Source organism: Ips typographus, linkage group LG16 (assembly GCF_016097725.1).
Source record: "Ips typographus isolate SLU linkage group LG16, UJ_Ityp_2.0, whole genome shotgun sequence".
Lineage (NCBI taxonomy): Eukaryota > Metazoa > Arthropoda > Insecta > Coleoptera > Curculionidae > Ips > Ips typographus.
In genome coordinates this window covers 5,079,944-5,101,437 of record NC_138437.1, presented here as the reverse complement: position 1 = coordinate 5,101,437, position 21,494 = coordinate 5,079,944, and the positions used below count along the sequence as shown (strand labels likewise).

Sequence of the window (21,494 nt, the reverse complement as noted above, 5' to 3'; positions counted from 1 at the left end):
TATCAAAAATATGTGGTTCATTGAGGAATTGCATTGTAAGTTGTGTTTTCAGCTTTATGCAGCCATATTTGACAATTAAGACATTAAGGAATACCTCAATACTTTGCTTTCATCACATGACAGCTGTCATAACTGTCAAAACACATTCACCAGTGATCTAAAAATTATAAAATTTCAAATAGATGTTTACAGCTCCATGGAGCTAAATTTGTCAGTTCTGACGTTAAGAAACATTTTGATAGTTAGGTCACAACTGTCAAATCTCGCTCCATAGAACTATAAATACAATGTGCAGTGTGATTTATCCAACAGGTAGAACTTATTTTGCATGAGGTTCTATTGAGGTATAAATACAACGCACAACTGTTTTTCGTTTGATAGATTCACTGCTGAATGAGTTTTAATAGTTATAACAAGTGAAGTGTTATAAATGTCAAATTTAACGTCATAACTTCCATACTTCCACCACAAACTTACAAAGTTTTTTCAAAGTGGAGTTGAAAGCAAATTTAAAAGGAAAGTAACACAAAGCCTTTTCCACAAAACTTTTATTAACCCCGAAAAGGTAAATAAAGGGAAGCTCAGCTAGTTTCGGGTACAGAAATACCCATCATCAGGAGCTTATAGTATGGTAGAACAGGCTGTCTGTTTTACATGGGAGAGACAGAAAAACCCAAATTTTAAATATACTGGAAAAAATAACTTTTTATTTGGCTAACAATATATCTTTTGTTTGATTAATTAATTTATATTGTCAGCCATTATGGCCGTAATCAAAAGGTTTCCCTTTTCTCCAGATTAATTTTGTTATTATTACCTCCTAAAACGTTATTTTTCCCAGTATCAGGTGACAATAGGACTGTCATTAAACGTCACTACTACGTATCTTCTTGAGCTTTTCGACGTTGCCAAAATGATAAAATCAAGAGTTTTGGCTTTAGCAACGTTAATTTGAATGTCATTTTCAAACTTTTCCATATGGAAAAGATGTTTTAGAATCTTCGCCTTGTGAAGGTTTGGCGTGAGTTTAAGACGTCGAAACCATTCGTCCAAAATTTCATTGCCTGAATTGTCGCAAAGCTATTTTTGAGATCTAAATGAAATTGTAAGCAATATTATTTATATCAATTATTTTTTATGCTGTTAGGTTAGGTTAGGTTAAGTCCACTGATTTATACTATTAATTATGTAAACATTGTTATACACTTGTCTGAAAATTGAATTAAATTTGAATAAAAAATAAACCAGTTAAAAGAAATACAATATAAGACCTCTTTTGGTTTCTAAAACTGAACCAGCAATATAGTCTCAAAATTACTAACTCGTTTGCATATGCATAGCATGTGTAAATTAAAGTTTAGAGCGAATCCCTAAAAATGAATTTGAATTAAAAGCGGTGGAATTTTTATTAAAATTGAAGAGGACTCGCGTTCATAAGGAATTCATGACCAATCAGAGGAAACCGTACACATATTTTTCTCTCTTCACGAGCCCTACGTTGCATCGGGTATGGTTCTTTCATGCATAAATAATTAGTACAACTATATACATAGCATTGTCGAAAAACGCTTGATGCAGCTTTCCAGCTTCCTGCTTTGATCCTCCATGAGCGCAGCTATCTTCCAGCTTCTGTCGCATATTCCAGCCCGCCTGCGGCAGTCGTTTCACGACTTTTGTCATGAAAACTCGTTCCGGAAACTCTCGGTCCGACCCTGTACCACGCGATTCACGTAAATAGTTTTTTCCGTTTGCGAACGCGCCAAATTGAAGTTTGTGCCGGAAGATCCAGAACTGTTTTCCAGCATGAAAGGCCGGAAGAAACACAGTATCACGGTCACGTTGCTTTATGTTTTTGTTATAATCAATCAAGGTACGTGTGTGTTCCACATATTACTTTAATCTAACAGGTGTCCTTTTGGGTTGGTTAATTTTTTAACAACATGGAACGGCTTACCGTATGTTTTGGAACGGTTTGCGTCCAAGCGGACATATTTTGAAAAATATATGACCGCATGGTTTTGCTAATTACGTAGGCGCTCCAAAACTTGTGTTTGCCGTATAAAGTTTTAAATATTCTATTTGTACACTTGCAACTGTCGTAGTCTATAGTTTTATCCCCAGTTTTTTGCAATAAAAAACCTCGAAAATTCCAAAATTTTAATGTAAATCCATTTTTTTAAATTTAATATTATAATCATTATTATTGGGAAAGAATCATAATAAATTAAATAAACTGCATTTCTTAAATTTGTTAAATTGTGAAATGTCCAATCTACTCAACATACGATTTTAAACCTTTATTTGAGTGAATTGTATTTAAAAAAATCTAATAGCTAAGCACCAATAGTAGCAAATTTACAGTTTTTTAAACTAACTTTATTTCAAAAAGGAGTTACAAAAAAAAAATAAATAACGAAATTTTTATCCTCTACAATATTGTATTGTTTTGTGTACCAAACTGCTTTATTTTAAACTAATTCTGTTTCGACTGAAAAATAGGCTTATATTATCACTTTCAATGTAGTATAGTTACGAATGGAAATCCATTAATTTAAAAGATGGACTTATTATTTAAAAGTATAAATTCATTAAATTAAAGCAGATATTCGGAGATGGCAAAATAATAAACTGCACGAGGCAAGGTTACAGTCAGAATGCACATAGTGCCATCAAATCAATCAATCAATCCAATCAATCGGGTATAAATTAAGCTCGACATGCGTTGGTAAGAGACTTATTATTATAATATTTTGTGCATGTAAAAAGTGTTGTTTAAAGTGTTACTTTGGGAATTATGTTGATGATTTTAGTCTGATTTACTCAGCAGATAAATCGTTTGTCAATTAGTTTTAACTGTTGTTTAGGCACTAAACTATATTTTTCTACCAAGTGATGATTATATGATTCTACCTCTGAAACAAGATCTCGGTGAAGGCGTTTATTAAAGTAATAAACGCACGTCTCGTTTAACTTGTTGGGCTAACAATTTAAACGTCACAACATAATAGAATTATTTAAGTTCTAAATTTTTGTATGTAAAGCGTTTATCTATGAAGCCAATGAACAACAAGGAAAAATAAACCATATATGATTTCATTGTAAGGTGAAGTTTAGGACAAAATTCATTGCGTTATTTGTTAAAAATATAACTAACAAATACGTATAACTTTCTGAAATATAGTGAACAAAACCCCTATTTCTATGGCATATTATTCTACTTGATGAGGGCTTCTGGTCCTTGCATTTAAACGAAAAGCCTAAGTAAAGTTTGCTATTATACAACATCCACATTTATGATTAAAATTGCATAATATGCAATTTGTTCAAGCACAACAATAGCCGCAAATTGCGATTTATAAATAAGTAATGTCATAATGTATAATTAAATTTTGGGTATTTGTATGAGAGAATGTCGTTGAAATAGGATAAATGAAATAATAAGTTCCAACTGACCTACACCTCATTCAAACTAAATAGAGGTGGAATGTTAACATTTGGTAGTTCGTTTGAATAGTACACGTGACCCTGCTCACAAGTAATCGGATCAGAATTAAATAAGGGAATCGTCCAACTACCGACTAATCCGGCTTGGAAGCACGTGTTGCTAAATCATGTGCGTAAAACTCTCTTTACTCTGAAAGGGGTAAAACTACAACAAAATATTATTTGGTTGTTTCATTCAGTCGACTTTTCATGTCCTTACACAAAAACTACAGTTAACTCTGCTATTGGTATAACTTGAAAAGACCCATGTGATTAAACAATTGTATAAGAAAGTTCAAATCAACTATTATGACTATTACCATTGAATTCTACCTCTTTTCATTGAGACTCAATAGAATGCAAAGGAAACAATGGGGTTACAAGAGAGTCGATTGAATGTTGGTCATACATGGAAGTCTGGCACAGAACTGATGTATTATTCGAAGGAAATTTTCAATCACAATCACATGGTCTCACCTGGTGAGAATTGATAAAGTGTTACGTCATGTCGAATTACAAAATGTATACGTTGCATATATCACTTGATGAATTTTAGGCATAAATACAGAATGCAGTTATGAGGTTTGCACTGCACGTGATTCGTAGAGGTATTTTAAAGAGAAGTTAGTTGTGTAACAACTTATTGTCTTATTAAACATTGACAAGATGTTAATTAAAGGATTGTCAAGTGTTAAAAAAGCACTACAAAAGCGAAGGTGATTAATCTTCGGATACGTGAATTATTGACAGTGGAATGAAAAAGTGCCATTAATTTCATCTCGCGCTATTTAGTTATCTATTTAGTGCAGATAGTTTCAGCTCCAATTAGAGATAACGATCTTAGCGACAATTTATGTCAGGCAAGCAAGGGAAGGGGTTCAACCGCACGAAGTTATAATGCCCATTACTTTTCCAACTATACTGACGGGGGCCCCGGAAGTAAAATTTTAATGAAACAGCACACACGCTTGACGTTTTTGGATGAATTTTAACAAAACCTTTTAGAGTTAATGGTAAACATCCAGTATTTTTTTTGTTGCAGAGATGTGCTTTGTTCTAGGCAATTTAATGAAAGGAGACTTTCTCAGTCTGTAATGAACGAAAAGATGCGCAACGTCGGTGCAATACGGGACTGCACCAATGTTTCATATCAAGCGAAATTACCACAATTGAGGCAATTGAGTGTAACGAAACCGAGTGTTGCCACGACTTCACTGTTTTAATCTGTTTAACTAAGTTTAAGGAGTTATCAAACTGTTACGGTCTGTGGTATGTCAATTTTTAGGAAATTGCATTGAAGCAGTTAGCAATTTCAGTATAAGGGTAATTTTTTCCACATTATTCCTAATTAGTTGTATGTATGTGTTTTAGGTGTAAAAGCAGGGTCTGTCTTTTAGTACATATTGGACACAAAAAGCCTAACTTCAATAATACATAAACAGGAAAAAAAAATATTCAAAAACTGTTAATCCGCGTCTCTTCATCCTTCAGAATGTCATATTTGTATGTTAAAGGCTTTATACTGTTTTGACACTTTTCTACTGTCCTCAGATTGTCAATACTTCATATCTTCCTACCTTGACGCAACCTTATTGTTTGTAAATGGTCAAAATTGATGCTATAAGCTTTCTAAATGTCAGATTGTCAAAAATTAATCCTAAAGAACTTTTACTGTCTTGATATGTTCTATATGTTAGACTGCCAAAATTGGTGCTGCAAGCTTCCTGTATGAGCTCAGCTTTTTAAAAAATGATGTTGAAGCCTCATTGCTGCTTTGACACACTTTTTACTGCCTTTAGATTGTCGACATTAATCTTTCAAGCCTTCTTACATAATTGAAAATGTCAAATTTTTATGTTGAAGGTTTCTTACTGTTTTGACACTTTCTTACTGTCCTCAGCTGTTCAATACTTCATATTTTGCTGCCTTGACACATTCTTGATGTCTGTAAATGATCAAAATTGATGCTATAAGCTTTCTAAATTGTGTTCAGATTGTCAAAAATTAATCCTAAAGAACTTTTACTGTCTTGACGTGTTCTTATTAATCGTTGTCCCATAGACAACCGTTATCCTATCCTCTATGTTATATGATGAGATGATCAGGTTGTTCATCACTTTTACTACAATCTTGAACTCACAAAAATCTAATTAGCACCTATTCTGTCCTCTCTCCTGCTCCTTTTCCCAAATCTTATATCTTGTAAACTATAAAAAATATCAAATTTCTCCCTTTTACTTTGCAATTGAAAAACATTCTAGGATAACTTGGATTGTGTCAGTCACAACACTACGACGCACAATTGCAGAAAAGAAGGACGAAAAGCTTTAGCCATAACAATTTCCACTTATTTAAACATTACTGAACTGACTTTCCATTTACCGACAAAGCACTTTTCTAGAAAAGTATGTGTTTTTAAAACATTACAATAACTGTATAACACAATTAGGAAAATTTTAGAAATCGCTTTTTTGAGTTTATTGAAGCAAACACAAAGCGTTACAATATTTGTGAAAAGTATTGTTTTGATACTGGGGGCGTTTCATATTTTTGTTTCCTGCTGTATGATGAGTAAATACCGATTTTTTGACAGTTTTTATTCCAAATAGGAAAAAAAAAAACAAAAAAATTTATCTAGATTTGAAAATGTTTAAAAAGCTTGATTATGGCATTTTACAGGAACATTATAACCAAAAATATGGTATAACTTAGTTCAGTCAAAATGTATGATGGGTTTTAAAAATTAAATTAAAAGTGCTCCTTTCGGTTGCAAATAATTGAATATGGTCGCATGCCGTCACTGTTTTGAAACTAGGACCTAGTTAAATTTTAAACTACTCTCCCGGGACTCGTCGTTCATACAGAAATGTTTCCTTGTTGACGAGAACGTACTTACACTGATTAATTATTAGCAAAACCCAGACAACCGTTGATCTCTTTAAAGCTCCAACTTTATCCTCTATTGTAGTTAGCAATTTTGATCACTAAACTAAACCGCGCTAAGGCTTGCGGGGGAAACGACAGGAGAAAGAAACCTGGAAAAACAGAAAAAAGTAACTAAACTTAAGGATAAAGAACTCTCAACATAAGAACAGCATTCCCTAGAGAATTGCAGCAGTTATATAAATATCTACGTTTATTGCTTTTAACTAGTTGTTTACTTTAGTACATTTATTTATTTGCTACACTCTTTTTTTTAATGGTAAAGTTTGCTGTGAATTCGAAGCCTAACTAACGTGTTTGGAGCTTTTGCCCTGGGGAGGTCAGCAAATGTTTTTTTGCAAAATAATTACTAAAATCACTAGATTAAAAATAGTTTAAAATATAAACTTTCTATAAATATGTAAGCAATCCTAATTCCTGTGGAAGTAGTTCGAGAATCATCGTGTATAAAGTTTATTTGCCAGGGTAACAACAACGGTATAACAAGAAAAGGAAAACAACACAAAAGACCAACTAACGTACTTTTACAAAGAATATATTACCACCCAGTGCTACACTTAGCTCGGTTATGCCCTAAGGAATGGTATAGGGTGCCATTGCTTAATGCATACGTTATCGGCTTACCCTGTTTCATTTTATTCCCTCTTTTTCATTTGAAATTTCGGGGAACTGAAGGAAAAGGAATTGTTTAGAATAGAATTCGTTTAGGTTGTATGTTTCCATGCTTCTCCTTTAACCTCTTTTTGCTCCTGTGAAAACTACAAATTTTTTGACTCATAAAATCTCTAAGATAGCTGTCATAACGATTAGGAAATAATAATATTCTGACATGTAATTCCAATGGCATGATAGAATTTAATTTAACCAACTGTAATGTTATTTCTATTGATTTGTATAATTTTATTGTTAATACCTTTTAACTGCTGTTTTCCAACTGCTTCCCGCACTTTCTGAATCCGCGTTAATTTAAATGACCACATGAATTTAAATGAACGGTATCTTTGAAATTGATTTCGTTTAATGGTAAATATCAGGTATTTAGTAGAGCACTGAATGTGAACGCTGAACATACATTTTTTGATTAAATTTGTAAAATTGTTTGAGTAAGTACGAAGAATGTTTTTCCAGTTTCTATTCTAACCTTTAAATCGTTTTTGACGTGACCACTTTCAAAATCCAATTCATACAAAATATGCAAAACATGTTTTGAAGTTTTGGTTAATTGTGAACGACTTTTTACGTCTTTAACACAACTGTCACGTGACTACTGACAGTTGTCACGTTATTTCGTAATATATCATATCATACGTCACACACCTGTTAAAATCGTGCTTGTGAAGCTCGAAATACTTCATGCACACATTCATAAGAGCAATGACAAAATTGGTTTGAGAGCTTTGCGCACAAATATAGAAATTTTGACATGTTTGACAGTTGTCACGTGACCCTAAACTAGCCCTCAAACTGTCTTTGACGTCACAACTGTCATAATCCTGTTCACTAACCTGTAAATCAGATTTCGGTGAATCTGTCATCATAATAGACAGATTTACCAAAACTGTCAAAATTTTGCACATGCAGGCATAAAACCACATTTAAATTTATTGTTTTACAACATGTGTGACAAATGTGGGTTTGACAGCTTTGCGCACAAATAGAGAAATTTTGACATGTTTGACAGTTGTCACGTGACCGTAAACTAGCCCTTAAACTGTCCTTGACGTCCCCTGTCAAAATACTGTCCACAAACCTGTAAATCACTCCTTGTTAGTGTCTTCTGACCTTTAAATGTGTTTTACAGTTCCATCTAGTTGTAAACGAATTTTGACGGATCTGACAGCTGTCACGTGACTTTAGACAACGTCGTAAATACAAAGAGACACCCAAACTGTCGTTCTATAGTTATAAGGAAAGGATTTTGCCTGTAGTCAGGTACATGACAGAAGTAGATACGTCCTGAACGAATAGCCAAAAACCAATAGCCAACTGTCAAAATCGTACTCATGGAGCGACAAAATGCAATTCATTGAATTTGTACTCATTAAAATATTTTAAGTATGTTTTGTCATTTTACAGCTTTATGAAAGAGATTTTGACACATTTATGACATAAGGGACTGTGACTACATACAGGACCTGTATAGTAGGAACTTTATCTCTAATGACTCCAATGCAAAATTTAATGATACACAAAGTCAACTAGACGTTTAGGAGAAAGCTAAACAGGCATTAATTGCAATACTAAATCAATTGATTAATACTCACTTGATTTAGCAGTTTACTAAAACCTATATGAAAAAGTTACATTATACGGATATATCGAGTAAAACTTTTTAAGTGTGTTTTTAAAAGTTTTACTAGAATAAAAAATATCCCGTAAACTTTGGCGTTTTTTTTTGTAAATTTCGAATTATTTCCGAGTGGAGAGCGAGGAAAGTTTAAAACGTACTCGACAAAAGTAAAGTGGATCAAACGTGGGTAAAATTAGAAAAAAAGTAAGATAATACAGTAAAAAAGTTGTATAACTAACGTTTTTTAGTACTAATTGCAGTTTTGAAACTGAAAAAAAAATTGTTAACTTAACCTGAAAGTTGTTGAAGAATTTGGAGAGAGAAACAAACCACTACTAAACTTTTATTACCAAGTAGTGCCAATATTGTGTTTCATTTTAATATTTATCAAAATTATTAAGCTGCAAAATGAAAACAAAAACCTCTGGTCAAGAGGAAATAAATTATGAAAAATAGGTTACCGGGAAAATTTTATAACACAACATGAAAAGCTAATTTGCTGTCGAAAGTTAAGTGTAATTCATCATCATTTATTAAAGCCTGCTATGCTTTTCGTATTTTTATTTAGTTTTGGCAATTTCTTAAACTGTATTAAGTGTCAAAAGCGTTTATTTAACAACATAATGAGATAAAGATTTAGAGCAGAACTGATATGGTAATTTGCTAGGAGCAAGTTGAATAATTCTATTCACATAATCCCAATAAAACAAAAAATTAGTAGGGTTTTGGAGCACTCCTTAATCCCTCTGTCTGGATACACTTCCGTGTCAGATTATATCCGTCTTATTCCTTTTCATGAGATAAAAAAACACTGGGCTCCAGTCCCAATTTTTTGCTTTACACTTCCAACATTGCTGTTGGTCTTTATGCAACCACAAGAACATTTCATTTCTTTGGTTTATTTAGTAGAGAAAAAAACCTCATTCCTCCCAAATTTACTTATTTATAAGTCTTCGGATATGCACGTTTACAAAGCTTAACAACTTTTTTATTACATTATGATTGGCTTGGATGCTGCGTTATACAAAATAAATCTTAATATAAATTTACATTAAAGGTTTCATAATATCACTACTGGATAAACCCAGTCCCTAAAATTTGTATAAAAAATTCACGTGTTAAGTGTGTTTTATGTGGGCATAATTTTGCACTTTAATGAACGGTTGTCAGCCAAGTAAACCTATAGAATTATAATGGTCAAGAGTTTCAAAATAAAACTTATTTATTTCAGTTTGGATGCATTGAATTTGGACTTCCCATACATTATGGAATATCCATGCTCTCACCTTTGGACATATTGACATTTCATAATTACTTATTTGGTATGGTCTTTACTGTTAGATTATTTTGAGAGTGGTTTCGTTGTTTTAAAGTTTAAATTCCCTTACTTACCACAAACGTACATAATTAAATTTTATTTGAGAATTTTACGTTGATTTCTGTCATGTTATTGGTACGTTGCATTAATAGTTTAAATCTTAGTTAGAGAAGGCTTGAAAATATCTTTTTTCCATTACTTTATCATTTCCATTACTTTAACAGATCATAAGTTCCTTTTATTGGGGGTTAGCAATGTAACAGTATGAGAGGGTTTGACAACACTACCATTATATACTTACAACAATAATTTTGAAAACTCAGTTTGTTAAAAACAGTCATTCAGTGACTTTTTTACTTTAATAATGCATAATAACACTATGGCATAAAAAGATGTAAGACTAAAATTTGGTTTATAAATCATGAATAAGACATAGCGTTGTAGATGTTTACATAAGACAAGTTCTTGAAGAAAAAAATCAGAAATATTGCACACAAAATATTAATTGAAGCATTTGCCTAATCCTATTGAAAACATAGAATTACGAGTACAATCATACTAAAATATTTAAAAAAAAATTGGTGCAATCGAACGTCGAACTGTAAAATGCTACCGAATTTACTATTCGCGTTAGTCCTGGCACGAAATTTCAACTCCTTTTTATTGATTTTTAGGTTAGTTATTGATGCTACTGAATTAAAAACATTACAGGCACTCAAAAATTAAATATTTAATGGTGAAATTTAAGGCATAAACTGTCAAGTTTGAGTGAGAATCCTCACCCCTTTTTTGATTTAATAATGCATTATCCACTATTTTCTAGGAGGTTCTTTTTTGATTGCAAAATCAAATCTGATGATGAGCTCCTGCCATTTCTTCTATTTATAAACTTCCATTTCCACCTTTCAGTCCATTATCTAGTCTAACTAGGGTTGATCAGTATCTCCGTACTTACTTTTAGTTCAGTATTACGATCAATTTTCTGTATTGTTAATATGTTTTAGTCATTGAAATTTAGACGTTTCTATGATACAATTTATGTCTTAATTTTCAAGGCTAACGTTCACAAACAAGAACATGTTGGTACGGATTAAATACATAAAGAAATAATCAAAGTCATAAATAAAAAACAATATTAAGAAAAAATCTTTGAAAGGCCTTCTGGAGGTTTTCGTTCGTATTACTCCAAGTTTATCCAACAATAATTGATAGTAATCGATTTTCTAAAATACATATTGTGTCATGTATTATACTTTTAATAGAAAATAGCCCATTTCTCTCAAATACTCCATAAAATCCACTTCTGTTACCGCAATTTCAATCAATTTCATGCAGTTGTAGATTAAATGTAGGTTAATTGTAAAGCATCAATTTAAATGACTATACAAAAGCATTCACAGATATTTGCTCGTTCATCCACGTTACCCTGTATTTTCAGAATACAACAATTCTGGACAAGCCTTATGTTATAATAATTATTATTTATATTAAATTCTGTGCAGTAAGAAGCAATTAATCTCAAAAAATAAAACTTTAATGACATTTACTTCACACTTTTTTTACAATAATTTCTAATGCATTTTTTTAATCATACAGCACAGATTTGAGTCTATATACTCACCACAGTTATAGAAATTGCATATCTTGTCCGGCACTGTATTTTTTCTAGTAAAATGAAGAAATAACGACAGTAAAAATCGATTCACTACTATATAAAACATCACTCTTAATATTTAATAACGGCTGACGGTTTGGGTGTGATAATTTTTGTATGAGCCTGCCAGTAAAAGTTTATGGAGGCAACCAGCCACGGCATTTTAAGAGCATGACTGAAGAATTCATAAAATTGCTCGTGTAACAATGGACCGCTCAAACGTGTGTCCAGCATGGGCAACACAAGTTACAATGGCCTCCTGAAAATTGCTTTTTTGGGATAAACCCATTAATAATATAGCTCATGTGATTGACATTGAGTTAGACAAAAGATATGATGTTCCCTACTTTACGGAAGCACATTGTTTCTGCATAATATATTATCCTGTCGAAGCAAAACGTCTGCATACAATAACAGTACCAACCTCCCATCATCACAAAAACGGTCCCACATCATGATTATATTGCTTTTCAATTAATAACATGAATATTACAAAAATATATGTCGTCAATAACTTTTGTTTCTAAATCAAGTATATAAAATGTAAACAAAAATTAAACTGCCGGCAAGACACAAAACAAAATCGTCAATAAAATACATATGCATCAGTGTTTCTATATCGGTTATATGTAATAACATTTAATTTTAATATTTACAATAGCAAATTAACTTTATAATTAACTAATTAGCATCACAAAATCTGATTCATTTTAACTGAATGCTTGTTAAAATATTAATTAAAACCGTAATTAAAGTAAGTGAACTCATCGATTTGAACGGGAAAGTGCGCTGATGTTATTTTCACAGATTTCCATAATTATTTGTTTGATAAATGTATTTTTTTTGTGTGTCGTGCAATTATAGCTTTTGTTAGGCATTATCAGTTGAATATCCTGCAATATAATAAAACACGAATTGGTTGTAATTAAAACCTTTCTGGCACTATTTGGATTCAATTTTCATTACAAATTTAACTCGTCGATGAGCACTACTGTACAATTTACAATTAATTATGATTGTATTCAATTTGGTTTCAAAATATTCTATGATAGTTTTGATATAATAGATTTATTTAAAAAGTAAATTTTTTTAATCCATAATAAATTATAGAATTAAAAACACAAGGAGTTTCTTAGATGATTTATAAGTTGATTTTCTCTAATGCTTACATTACCACCTCAGCATTAATAGAGAAAAAGGGAAATTTAAAATGTCAGGAAAGGAAGTTTGAATCTCGAAATCGACGTAAACTGAGTTCAAACCAAAACCTCGAGGGTTAAAAGAAATAACCAATTTGAATTTTCGAAGTCTCAGGGCGAAATTCTTGTTCCCTTCGTTATTTGGCGGCGGATTTCCCATCCATTAACTGTACTTAATAGTTCACTCTTAACTCGAAACTTAGGCGGACATGAACAGTAAGAAAACAAGCTTCAACGTCCTGTTAAGTTTGCCTTCCAATAAGATTGTTATGTCATAAAATATAGTCAAACTAAACTAACTTCTTTTTACTTAAACTTACAAAACTCTTTTAATCTCACTGAAAAACAAATAAATAGTTCAAGAGGTATTAGTCCACTTTAACTTTTTATTGCTTGTACGCAATATAGAGCAGCTCTAACTATTTTGAGTTAGTGACCGAGGTCTGAGCAACCTGTGTGGTTTGTATTCAACATTTAATAATGCTGGTAATCTATTGTTTCATTTTTTGCTTAAAACTGTACAACAGGTTGTCCATTCATGTGTTTCAGAGTATTGAGGAAAGGAAATTGGAAAAGTTACACCCCAAGGTCGTGATACAAATTTCAATATTTCAAGTTGATGAGATATTAGTTGAACTACTTTAAATTTATTGGGTTGCTTTCAGAGTAACTGAAATACTTTCAGAGTACTACTTCAGTTAAACTTTGTTAACTTAAAAAATATAACAAATAATAAACAAACTTAGTGAGGGACTAACCCTAACTTTTCAAGTGTCAAATGTCAAAGCTTCAAACATGTTTTGTTGGTCAAGATTTCAAGTGAATTTTCAAATATGAAATGTCAAAACATAATAATGTACATTTTATTTATTTATACGATTTATTAAACAGACAAATTTCGTATTATTGTAAAATTTGATAATTTGACCAAAAAGGCATTTCTCGTGTTTTGACTTTTGAATTAAGAAAATTGACTTGAATAGATGATAATTAGAGCAAACTTTTAGTGAGTGATTAAGTTTTACTTTCATACAGTACTGCAAAGTCAAAATATTTAATGCCAGTAGAATAATCGGTCTTACTTACTTTAAAAATACAGATTTTCATTTTTTCACACATATTTGGATTTAATTCAGTTCTAAATCTATAATTTTTGTACGTCACTTACAACAAAAGTTAAACTTACTTATTTGATATGTCAATGTTTGACATATTTCCCTCTTATAGAGTACTTAAAGTCAGTTTTACAAGTTTCAGTTAATCTTGTAGTAAACCAAAACATGATAGTGTATCCCAAAGTTGACAAATTTTTCAAGGCCAATTTTGACATTAGTGACAGATATCACGTGGTTTTAGAGGATAATTTAGCAAAGTAGTCACGTCGGTCACGTGCCACTTGGAGTAAAAAAATGTTTTAAGCACATTTTTAAAATCCTCATTAAATTTCAAATTCAATAACATTGAAAAAAACACTACAAAATTTGGTAGAAAAGCGGTGTCACAGTTGGAACTGATAGAAACACAGTTTGAAAGAACAGCTTGCAAAACCCACTTGTAGTAAAGAAATGACTATTTTGAGCACATTTTTGGAATCCTTATTAAATTTTCTATTCAACAACCTGAAAAAACACTACAAAATTTGGTACCGTCAGGGAGAAAAGCGGTGTCAAAGTTTGAACTATCAAAAACACAGTTTGAAAGCACAGCCAGCCAAAGAGTTATTTGAGATTGAATGGAAAGTACCACAAATTTGTCCAAATAAGGACTTTTTCAAGATTTTTTAGGTCCCATATTAGGTGCAACATTCATAGTACCACCTCAACGAAATCATATTTACAGGTGAATTTCGGTGTAAACGTAAACACGATTTTGGTTTAAATTGGTTCTGGGAAATTTTGCCTTAAATGCAGATATTTGCCAAAATGAGCAAAAAAACAGGGAAGAGCTGAAATAGCAGTATAATTTCTTATCCATCTTTGCAAGAAACTCTCATACACACTTTCAGTTGTATTCTTCTTGCTAAAAAACTAATGTGTGTAGATTGATAGATCCTCATTAAAATCCTGCCTTCAGATATGCTATTAGTTTTAGACATAAAGAAATGTAATACTTTGATAATTAAAAAGCAAAATGGAATGGAACCTATCAATACCAGAATCATGAGAATTATAATGCACATTATACTTTATGTAGGTAGGTAATAAAATTGTCCAATAAACTATGGCAAGCTTTCTCTACGCGTTTAGAGTCAAATAACGAATTTATATAAATCACGAAATAATTTGTAAGTGTTCTAAATGGAAAATTTTACGCGATACAAATAAATTTCTAAATTACAACATAGATTCTGTTAAAGACAGTCTTTACAGTTTGATGTCAAAATGACTATAGATTTACCTCTAAATAGATTCTACATAATTTCCTCAAAGAGATACTGTGGTATTCCCCTCTAAATATATTTGAGTGCATAGTTGAAATTTTTTCCAAAGAACTCAAATTTCAAATACGGTCCGGACGTTAATAAAATTGTACCACAAAAAAGTCCTTTCTTTAGTTGGAGATAAATTGCATTATGTTTGATATTACTCACGTGGGAAGAAAATTGTCTGGTAAACATGAAGAAAATATTTTTCAAGCAAGAACCTCTCAGCGAGTTGACAGTGAAGCAGTGTAGAAAAAACAAAAGGAAACACCTTACAAAAACTGAATTCAACATTCCGAAAGAAAGAAAAAGATACTCGATAATAATGCTTAGTTGAGCGTGGTGAAAAATAAGCAGACATGTGTGCCCCGTGTTTCTCGAAAGATCGGAAAGGCACTCTAAGAATATTAGTTTTTTAGACTCGTAATATATTTTATTGCCGGTATACGATATGGAAAATTTATGACAATATCAAAGAATAATTCATTTGGTAGGTAGCAGGTATTTTACAAATTATGTCGAGAACATGATGGGTGAAACGTACTCGTTTCTGGCTCCATTTTTCTTACGTGCCGCTCTTTGAATACTGAAAATGTAATTCTCAGAGTATCAGCCTTTATGTGTTTTGGGTGCCGCTATGACAATTTATTTCCCACACCACAAGGGTAATTAGGTTATAATCCGTAAAATAATTCCGGGTGTTTCGATTTAAATAAGTCAATTTATATGCAAATAATACATAAATCAAATGAAAAACAATTGTAACTTTGCTTTCTGTCACTAGACATAAATAAATTAAAGTCGCAGATAACAGAGTTGCCACCGTCATTTTAATTTTTGTTTTGTGGCCCGTCGCATTCAATAATAAATTTTCCCACAGTGAAGTTACTGAAATGAAATACAGAAAACGCTGTTTCATCACTAAAAATCCTCACTTTCTCCTTACATCGTTACACTCATAAAATTATGTTAAAAGCTGCTCGTTGTGTGTTAATAATTTAATCACACCAGGAAGTGCTAAGTATTGTCAATAATTTATCTTCGTCGTCAGTTTAGCACCATCAATCTTCGTTTCTAAATTTATGCATGCCTTGTGGTCATTGTCAGCTGGAAGTGTATAGTCGTAACCCTTCACCTAACCGTAAAAACCCACAAGAATAGTTGAGTAATTGACTTTTTTACTCTAGCAATTTTGGAACAACCAGAATTAACGATTATGATTGACTTATAAGTTTAGATGGATTAAAAACACTTTAATCCCAAGTGAGTTAATGGATTTTCCCATTTTAGCTCTATTAATAAATTAAGAATTTTTGCTGCAGTTCACTTTAAAATTTGTATTGGAACTACCTTTTCTAATAACTTTTTCTACTCTCAAATTTCTTTAGAATGCTTTTCTGGGGTAGCCAAGGCCTGGTAAGAAAATTAAAGATTAATATTTAGCTTATCTTTTTGGGGTTAGACAAAATCAGAATCTCATTTACCAAGCAAGAAGACTTACATTTTCATCTTCTTGGCAAAATCGATTTCTTTATTAGTTCAGATGCTTTTTGGCTCATATTTTCCATTTTTCTTCCATTTTTTGGATTACTGGTGTGGAAGGTGTAGTAAGGTTAAACCTTATCAGATTAATTCAACATTTTTTACTCGTTTTAATGTGTATGGACAAATAGTCTTGAAACTAATTAATAAATCTCACCTAGCGACTTTTAAAAGAGACCTGACCAATTCGTTTAGTTATTGGAGACTTCCGAAGTTTTTGACCGATGTGCTTGCGTTGCCATGCCACCAATGCCCGATCCCATTTATCTTTTACAGGTTTCATGACGCTTAGGCCTAAGGGTTGTAATAGATGACTGCTATGAGGGGGAACTTGATAATTATTGTTTTAGCTTTATTACTATCTCTGTTACTCTCAGTCCAATGTACGTTGCATGACCATCATATATAAGGAGAATAGGCCTTTCTTCTCTTATTGTCTTATTATTGTGTTCACCCAACTGGTTTGGAATTAGTTTTCAAACATGCATGCAATAATTAAGGGTGCGTAAGGCCTTAATGTGTTTTCCCTTCAGGTTGAATTATAAAGACAAACTAGTAATAGTTACATGTATTATATTTAATACTAACACAAGCAATAAATAAACTAGGTGACCTATTTTACATCTTCACTAAATATCACATAAAATCAGCAAATCGCTTTACAAAAACAAATAGATAAACATTCTGCAAAACGCAATTAATTTTATGTTAATCAAATTTCAAGCTCTTAATTAAAATATATTATGAAACTAATTTATTTTTTAATTAATATAAGCCACAAACATTTGATCCTTTTCGAAGACTTAAATCACTAAAATAATTATATTTTAGGCAAAAACAACTTTCCACATAACGTATAAGGTCTAGAGTAAGTAAGTTGTTTGAAAGTAGACGAAAAACTGTCTTGTTTGGCTTGTCAGTCAGGATACAACAGTGTAATAAGTGTATTTTCTGTCATTCCATCAGTTTTAGAGGTTCCATTTCAATAGTAATAACAGCTATTATGATATTATATTTATTGGCCTTTAACCACTGAAAAAAGACATTTCCTGGTATTCTTGAAGGGTTTTAGACCTTCTGCAACTTTTCTGAGCCTTTTTAAAAGTTTTTAGACTTTTTCAACATTTCCTGGCCTTCTTGAAGGTTTGCAGACCGTTTGAAACATTACTAAGCCTTTTTGAAGGTTCTTAGACCTTTTCCAATATTTGCTCGTCTTCTTCAACTTTTTAAGACCTTTTGCAACATTCCTAAGCTTTTTTGAAGGTTTTTACACCATAAGCAACATTCCTATGCGTTTTTGAAAGTTTTTAAACCTATTTCAATATTTTCTTGCCTTCTTGAAGGTTTTTAGTCCTTTTGTCAAATTTAGAAGTTTTTTTTGTATGTTTTCAGACCTTCTGCAACATTCCAAAACTTTTTTAAAGGTTTTTAGAACTTTTTCAATATTTTCTGGTCTTTTTAAAAGTTTTCAGACCTTTTGCAACACACCTAAGCATACCTAAACCTTTTTGAAAGTTTTTAACCCGTTTGAAACATGCCTAAGCCTTTTTGAAGGTTCTTAGACCTTTTCAAAATTTCCTGGCCTTCTTGAAAGTTTTCAGAACTTCTGCAACATTCCTAGGCCTTTTTAAATGTTCTTAGACCATTTTCAATATTTTCTGGTCTTCTTGAAGGTCTAGGAATGGTAAGTCTTTTTGTCAAATTTCTAGGTCTTTTCGTATGTTTTCAGACCTTCTGCAACATTCCTAAGCCATTTTGAAGGTTTTTAGACCTTTTTTAACATTTCTTGGTCATTTCCTCTCTGCTCTAAACAATTGAATGAAACAACAGTTGTACCATTTTCTCAAATTTTTAATAACCTAACCTAACCTAACCTAACCTAACCAGGAAATGCATCTTCTTCTGCTACTTTTTTCCTGTATAATATTTTGCATCAATATCTATTTCTCTCCCCTCATAACATGGTCCAGATACTGCAGCTTCCTTATTTTAATTGTGTTCAATATTTTCTTTTTTTTTTCTCACACTTTTTAGTACCTGTTCATTGGTTGTCTCCATGTCTACCCAACTTATTCTTAAAGTCCTTCTATATGACCACATCTCAAATGCTTCAGTCAATCACTTATATTTTTCTTTAACGTAGCATCTCAATATTCAGACTCAATTTGTCAGTTAAGATACTACATAACATACATTTCTCATTCTGTTAAATATGATTCTGTTCCTGATTTAGTTTCTTCAGTGTACTCATTATCTTCATTAACAGTTCTCTGTTTTTCTTTTGCTGTAAATCTTTTATCGTTTCGGCAATAAGGATTGTGTCGTCTGCATACCGGATATTGTTAATGGGTACTAACCTTTACTCCTGTTGTTGTAAAAAAGACTGTCACCATATATTCAACTTGCCAGAATTTCAAAAACAAAACTGCAATGTCTCTAAAGTAGGATATTCAGAAAGCAGAAGTTTTTAATTCTTTTTTTCAAACAGTCTGACAAACTTCAGATTGGAAATTGATCATATGGAAATTAACTTAGTCAATTAAAAACTTAGTGGTGGTTTAAATTGAGAGTGGTAGTTGAAAACCATCAGCTTGAGGCAATGATTAACATTTGAAATTTAATTAGTCCACAGATAATAGATTCGTGAATTTTTTCAAGTCAAATGTTATGCGAAACGGCTAATTTGGAAGAGCTTTTATTCATGAGACTCTTCCTGAATATTTTTAGGTAGGTAATTAAGTAGTCCCACATGCTTTTTCAATAGATATTTGGTGCCTCAAGTTTTTTAATTAAAGCCGCCGGTTCACTCCCTCGCTCCCTCGTTTGCTGAGGGTATGTATAATGAAGACTGTAGCCTTGCCTTGTTTAAAGCATTGTTTACTCAGTCATTCCAAATACGTTTTGGGATGCATTTTATTCAAAGCTTTATTAAAACTTTAGCAACTGATATGTTTAGAGTTTAGAGTTTCGAGTTTATAAAATTACGTAAAAATAAGGGATCAGCTCTATTACAATGGGTTTCTGTTCGGTAATTGGCAGAGGGTTTATAATCTTAAACGCTAATCTAGAGGCATTAAACCTTAATCGAAAACTCCTATATTAGGGATGTAGAACAAAATCAATATGGGACTTCCAGGATTGCTATTCCAATCACAAATAAAGTTATCTAATACGACATTAAAACTAAATGCAAAAAAAATTAGAATGTGTCAAACCAATCAGATTTGTGTTTTCCACGTCTGAGGAAGAGAAAGCACGTAAAAGAACTTTACAACTGATTTTTTTTTGTTGAGCGGGAAACAGCTGTGCAATATTTATGCAATTCGCAATTAGTTACATTTCATACAGTTGAAAAATAATGTTAAGTTCCAAGAGGGAAACAAGTAAGTGTAATAAAATATATAGCCCGCCTGGGAAATTAATATAGAGTGTCTTAGTCTCGACCTTTCCGGGAACAGACGGCTGCTTATTTTTCAGCAGCCTGTGACCCAGTGCATTATGGGGTAAAAACTTGGGTTGTTAGACTTAACCCCAATGAAATATGACTGTTTCTTGTTTCTTAATTTTTATCTTTTGAGCCACATAACAAAAATGCGGTTGTTCTTACTTAAAATACGCCCCTGCTTCAAGTGAACCGAATAACTCCCCACTTTTTACGTAACCCGAATATTATTGCGACATTTTGAGTTATCCCTTGTTGGATTTCGCGCCTTTCTTACCGTCATAATCTTAACTCGACGAGGCTTCAGACATTTTTTCTCAGAAAAATTACCCTCAATCAAAATTAAAATATTACCAAACTCAGGTTGGAAACTTGCAAATGTGTTCAAATTAACATGATAAACTTGCCTGGTTGTCTACTGTACATAAATTAAGAACTGTCGGCTAAAGCTGAAGGAGCGTTTGTTTATTCGCGGAGTTGCAGTACATAATCTTTAGAGCAAATTGTGATAATCCAGCCTTCAAATAAACGTGGGCATTTCGGGAAATTGCAATGGAACTACCAGCGAAACCAATAAGTACGTGATAATTTAGTCTTAAGAAGCTCATAAATGGTTACTGATTTCTGTTATTCTCAAGTTTTATAGTAATCATAATAATAATGTTTATTAAAGCAGGTTAACTGTATTGTATGCAGTGTTGCCAAAACAAAATATGTAATGGAGGTAGAATAATCGGTCAAAACAAAGTAGATAACAATAGATCAAGGCAAATGTTACTCTACATTATTATACAGGGTGTTTATTTAATGATTGCAAAAAATTCTAATCATCAATTCTACATCGAAAAACGATATTTCAAAAATACAGATTTATATTTTATTATCAGTTGTTTTCAATTGTTATCAAAGTTTTGACATTAGTGACAGATATCACGTGATTTTACAGGATAACTTACCTAGACAGTCACGTGACAACTGTCAAAATAACTGTCATACAATTCAGAAACTTTTCTAAACCATAATTTTTACAACTTTTGAGGACAATTTCACAGGTATCACGTTAGTGAAAGTTGTTACGTGATTTCAGGACAGTATTTTAATAGACGATCACGTGACTATTGTCAAAATAATTTTCATGAATATCAAAACACGTCCCGTTTCAAAAACTGTAGAAAACTGTGTTAAACTTTTATTTTTGCAG

At 32.0% G+C, this 21,494-nt stretch overlaps 1 protein-coding gene across 2 annotated transcripts in view; it reads left to right on the top strand.

Annotated features, from left to right (window-relative positions):
• The first annotated feature begins 1,624 nt into the window (after window positions 1-1,624).
• Window positions 1,625-21,494, top strand: part of DIP-delta (Dpr-interacting protein delta) — an 83,599-nt gene continuing 63,729 nt past the window's right edge. The window contains exon 1 of one of the 2 annotated variants that reach the window (XM_081993943.1): window positions 1,625-1,870. In XM_081993943.1, the coding sequence (XP_081850069.1) occupies window positions 1,804-1,870 (67 nt within the window). In that variant the 5' untranslated portion in view covers window positions 1,625-1,803. The remainder of the gene's footprint in view (window positions 1,871-21,494) is intronic. The other variant, XM_081993941.1, reaches the window with a different exon arrangement.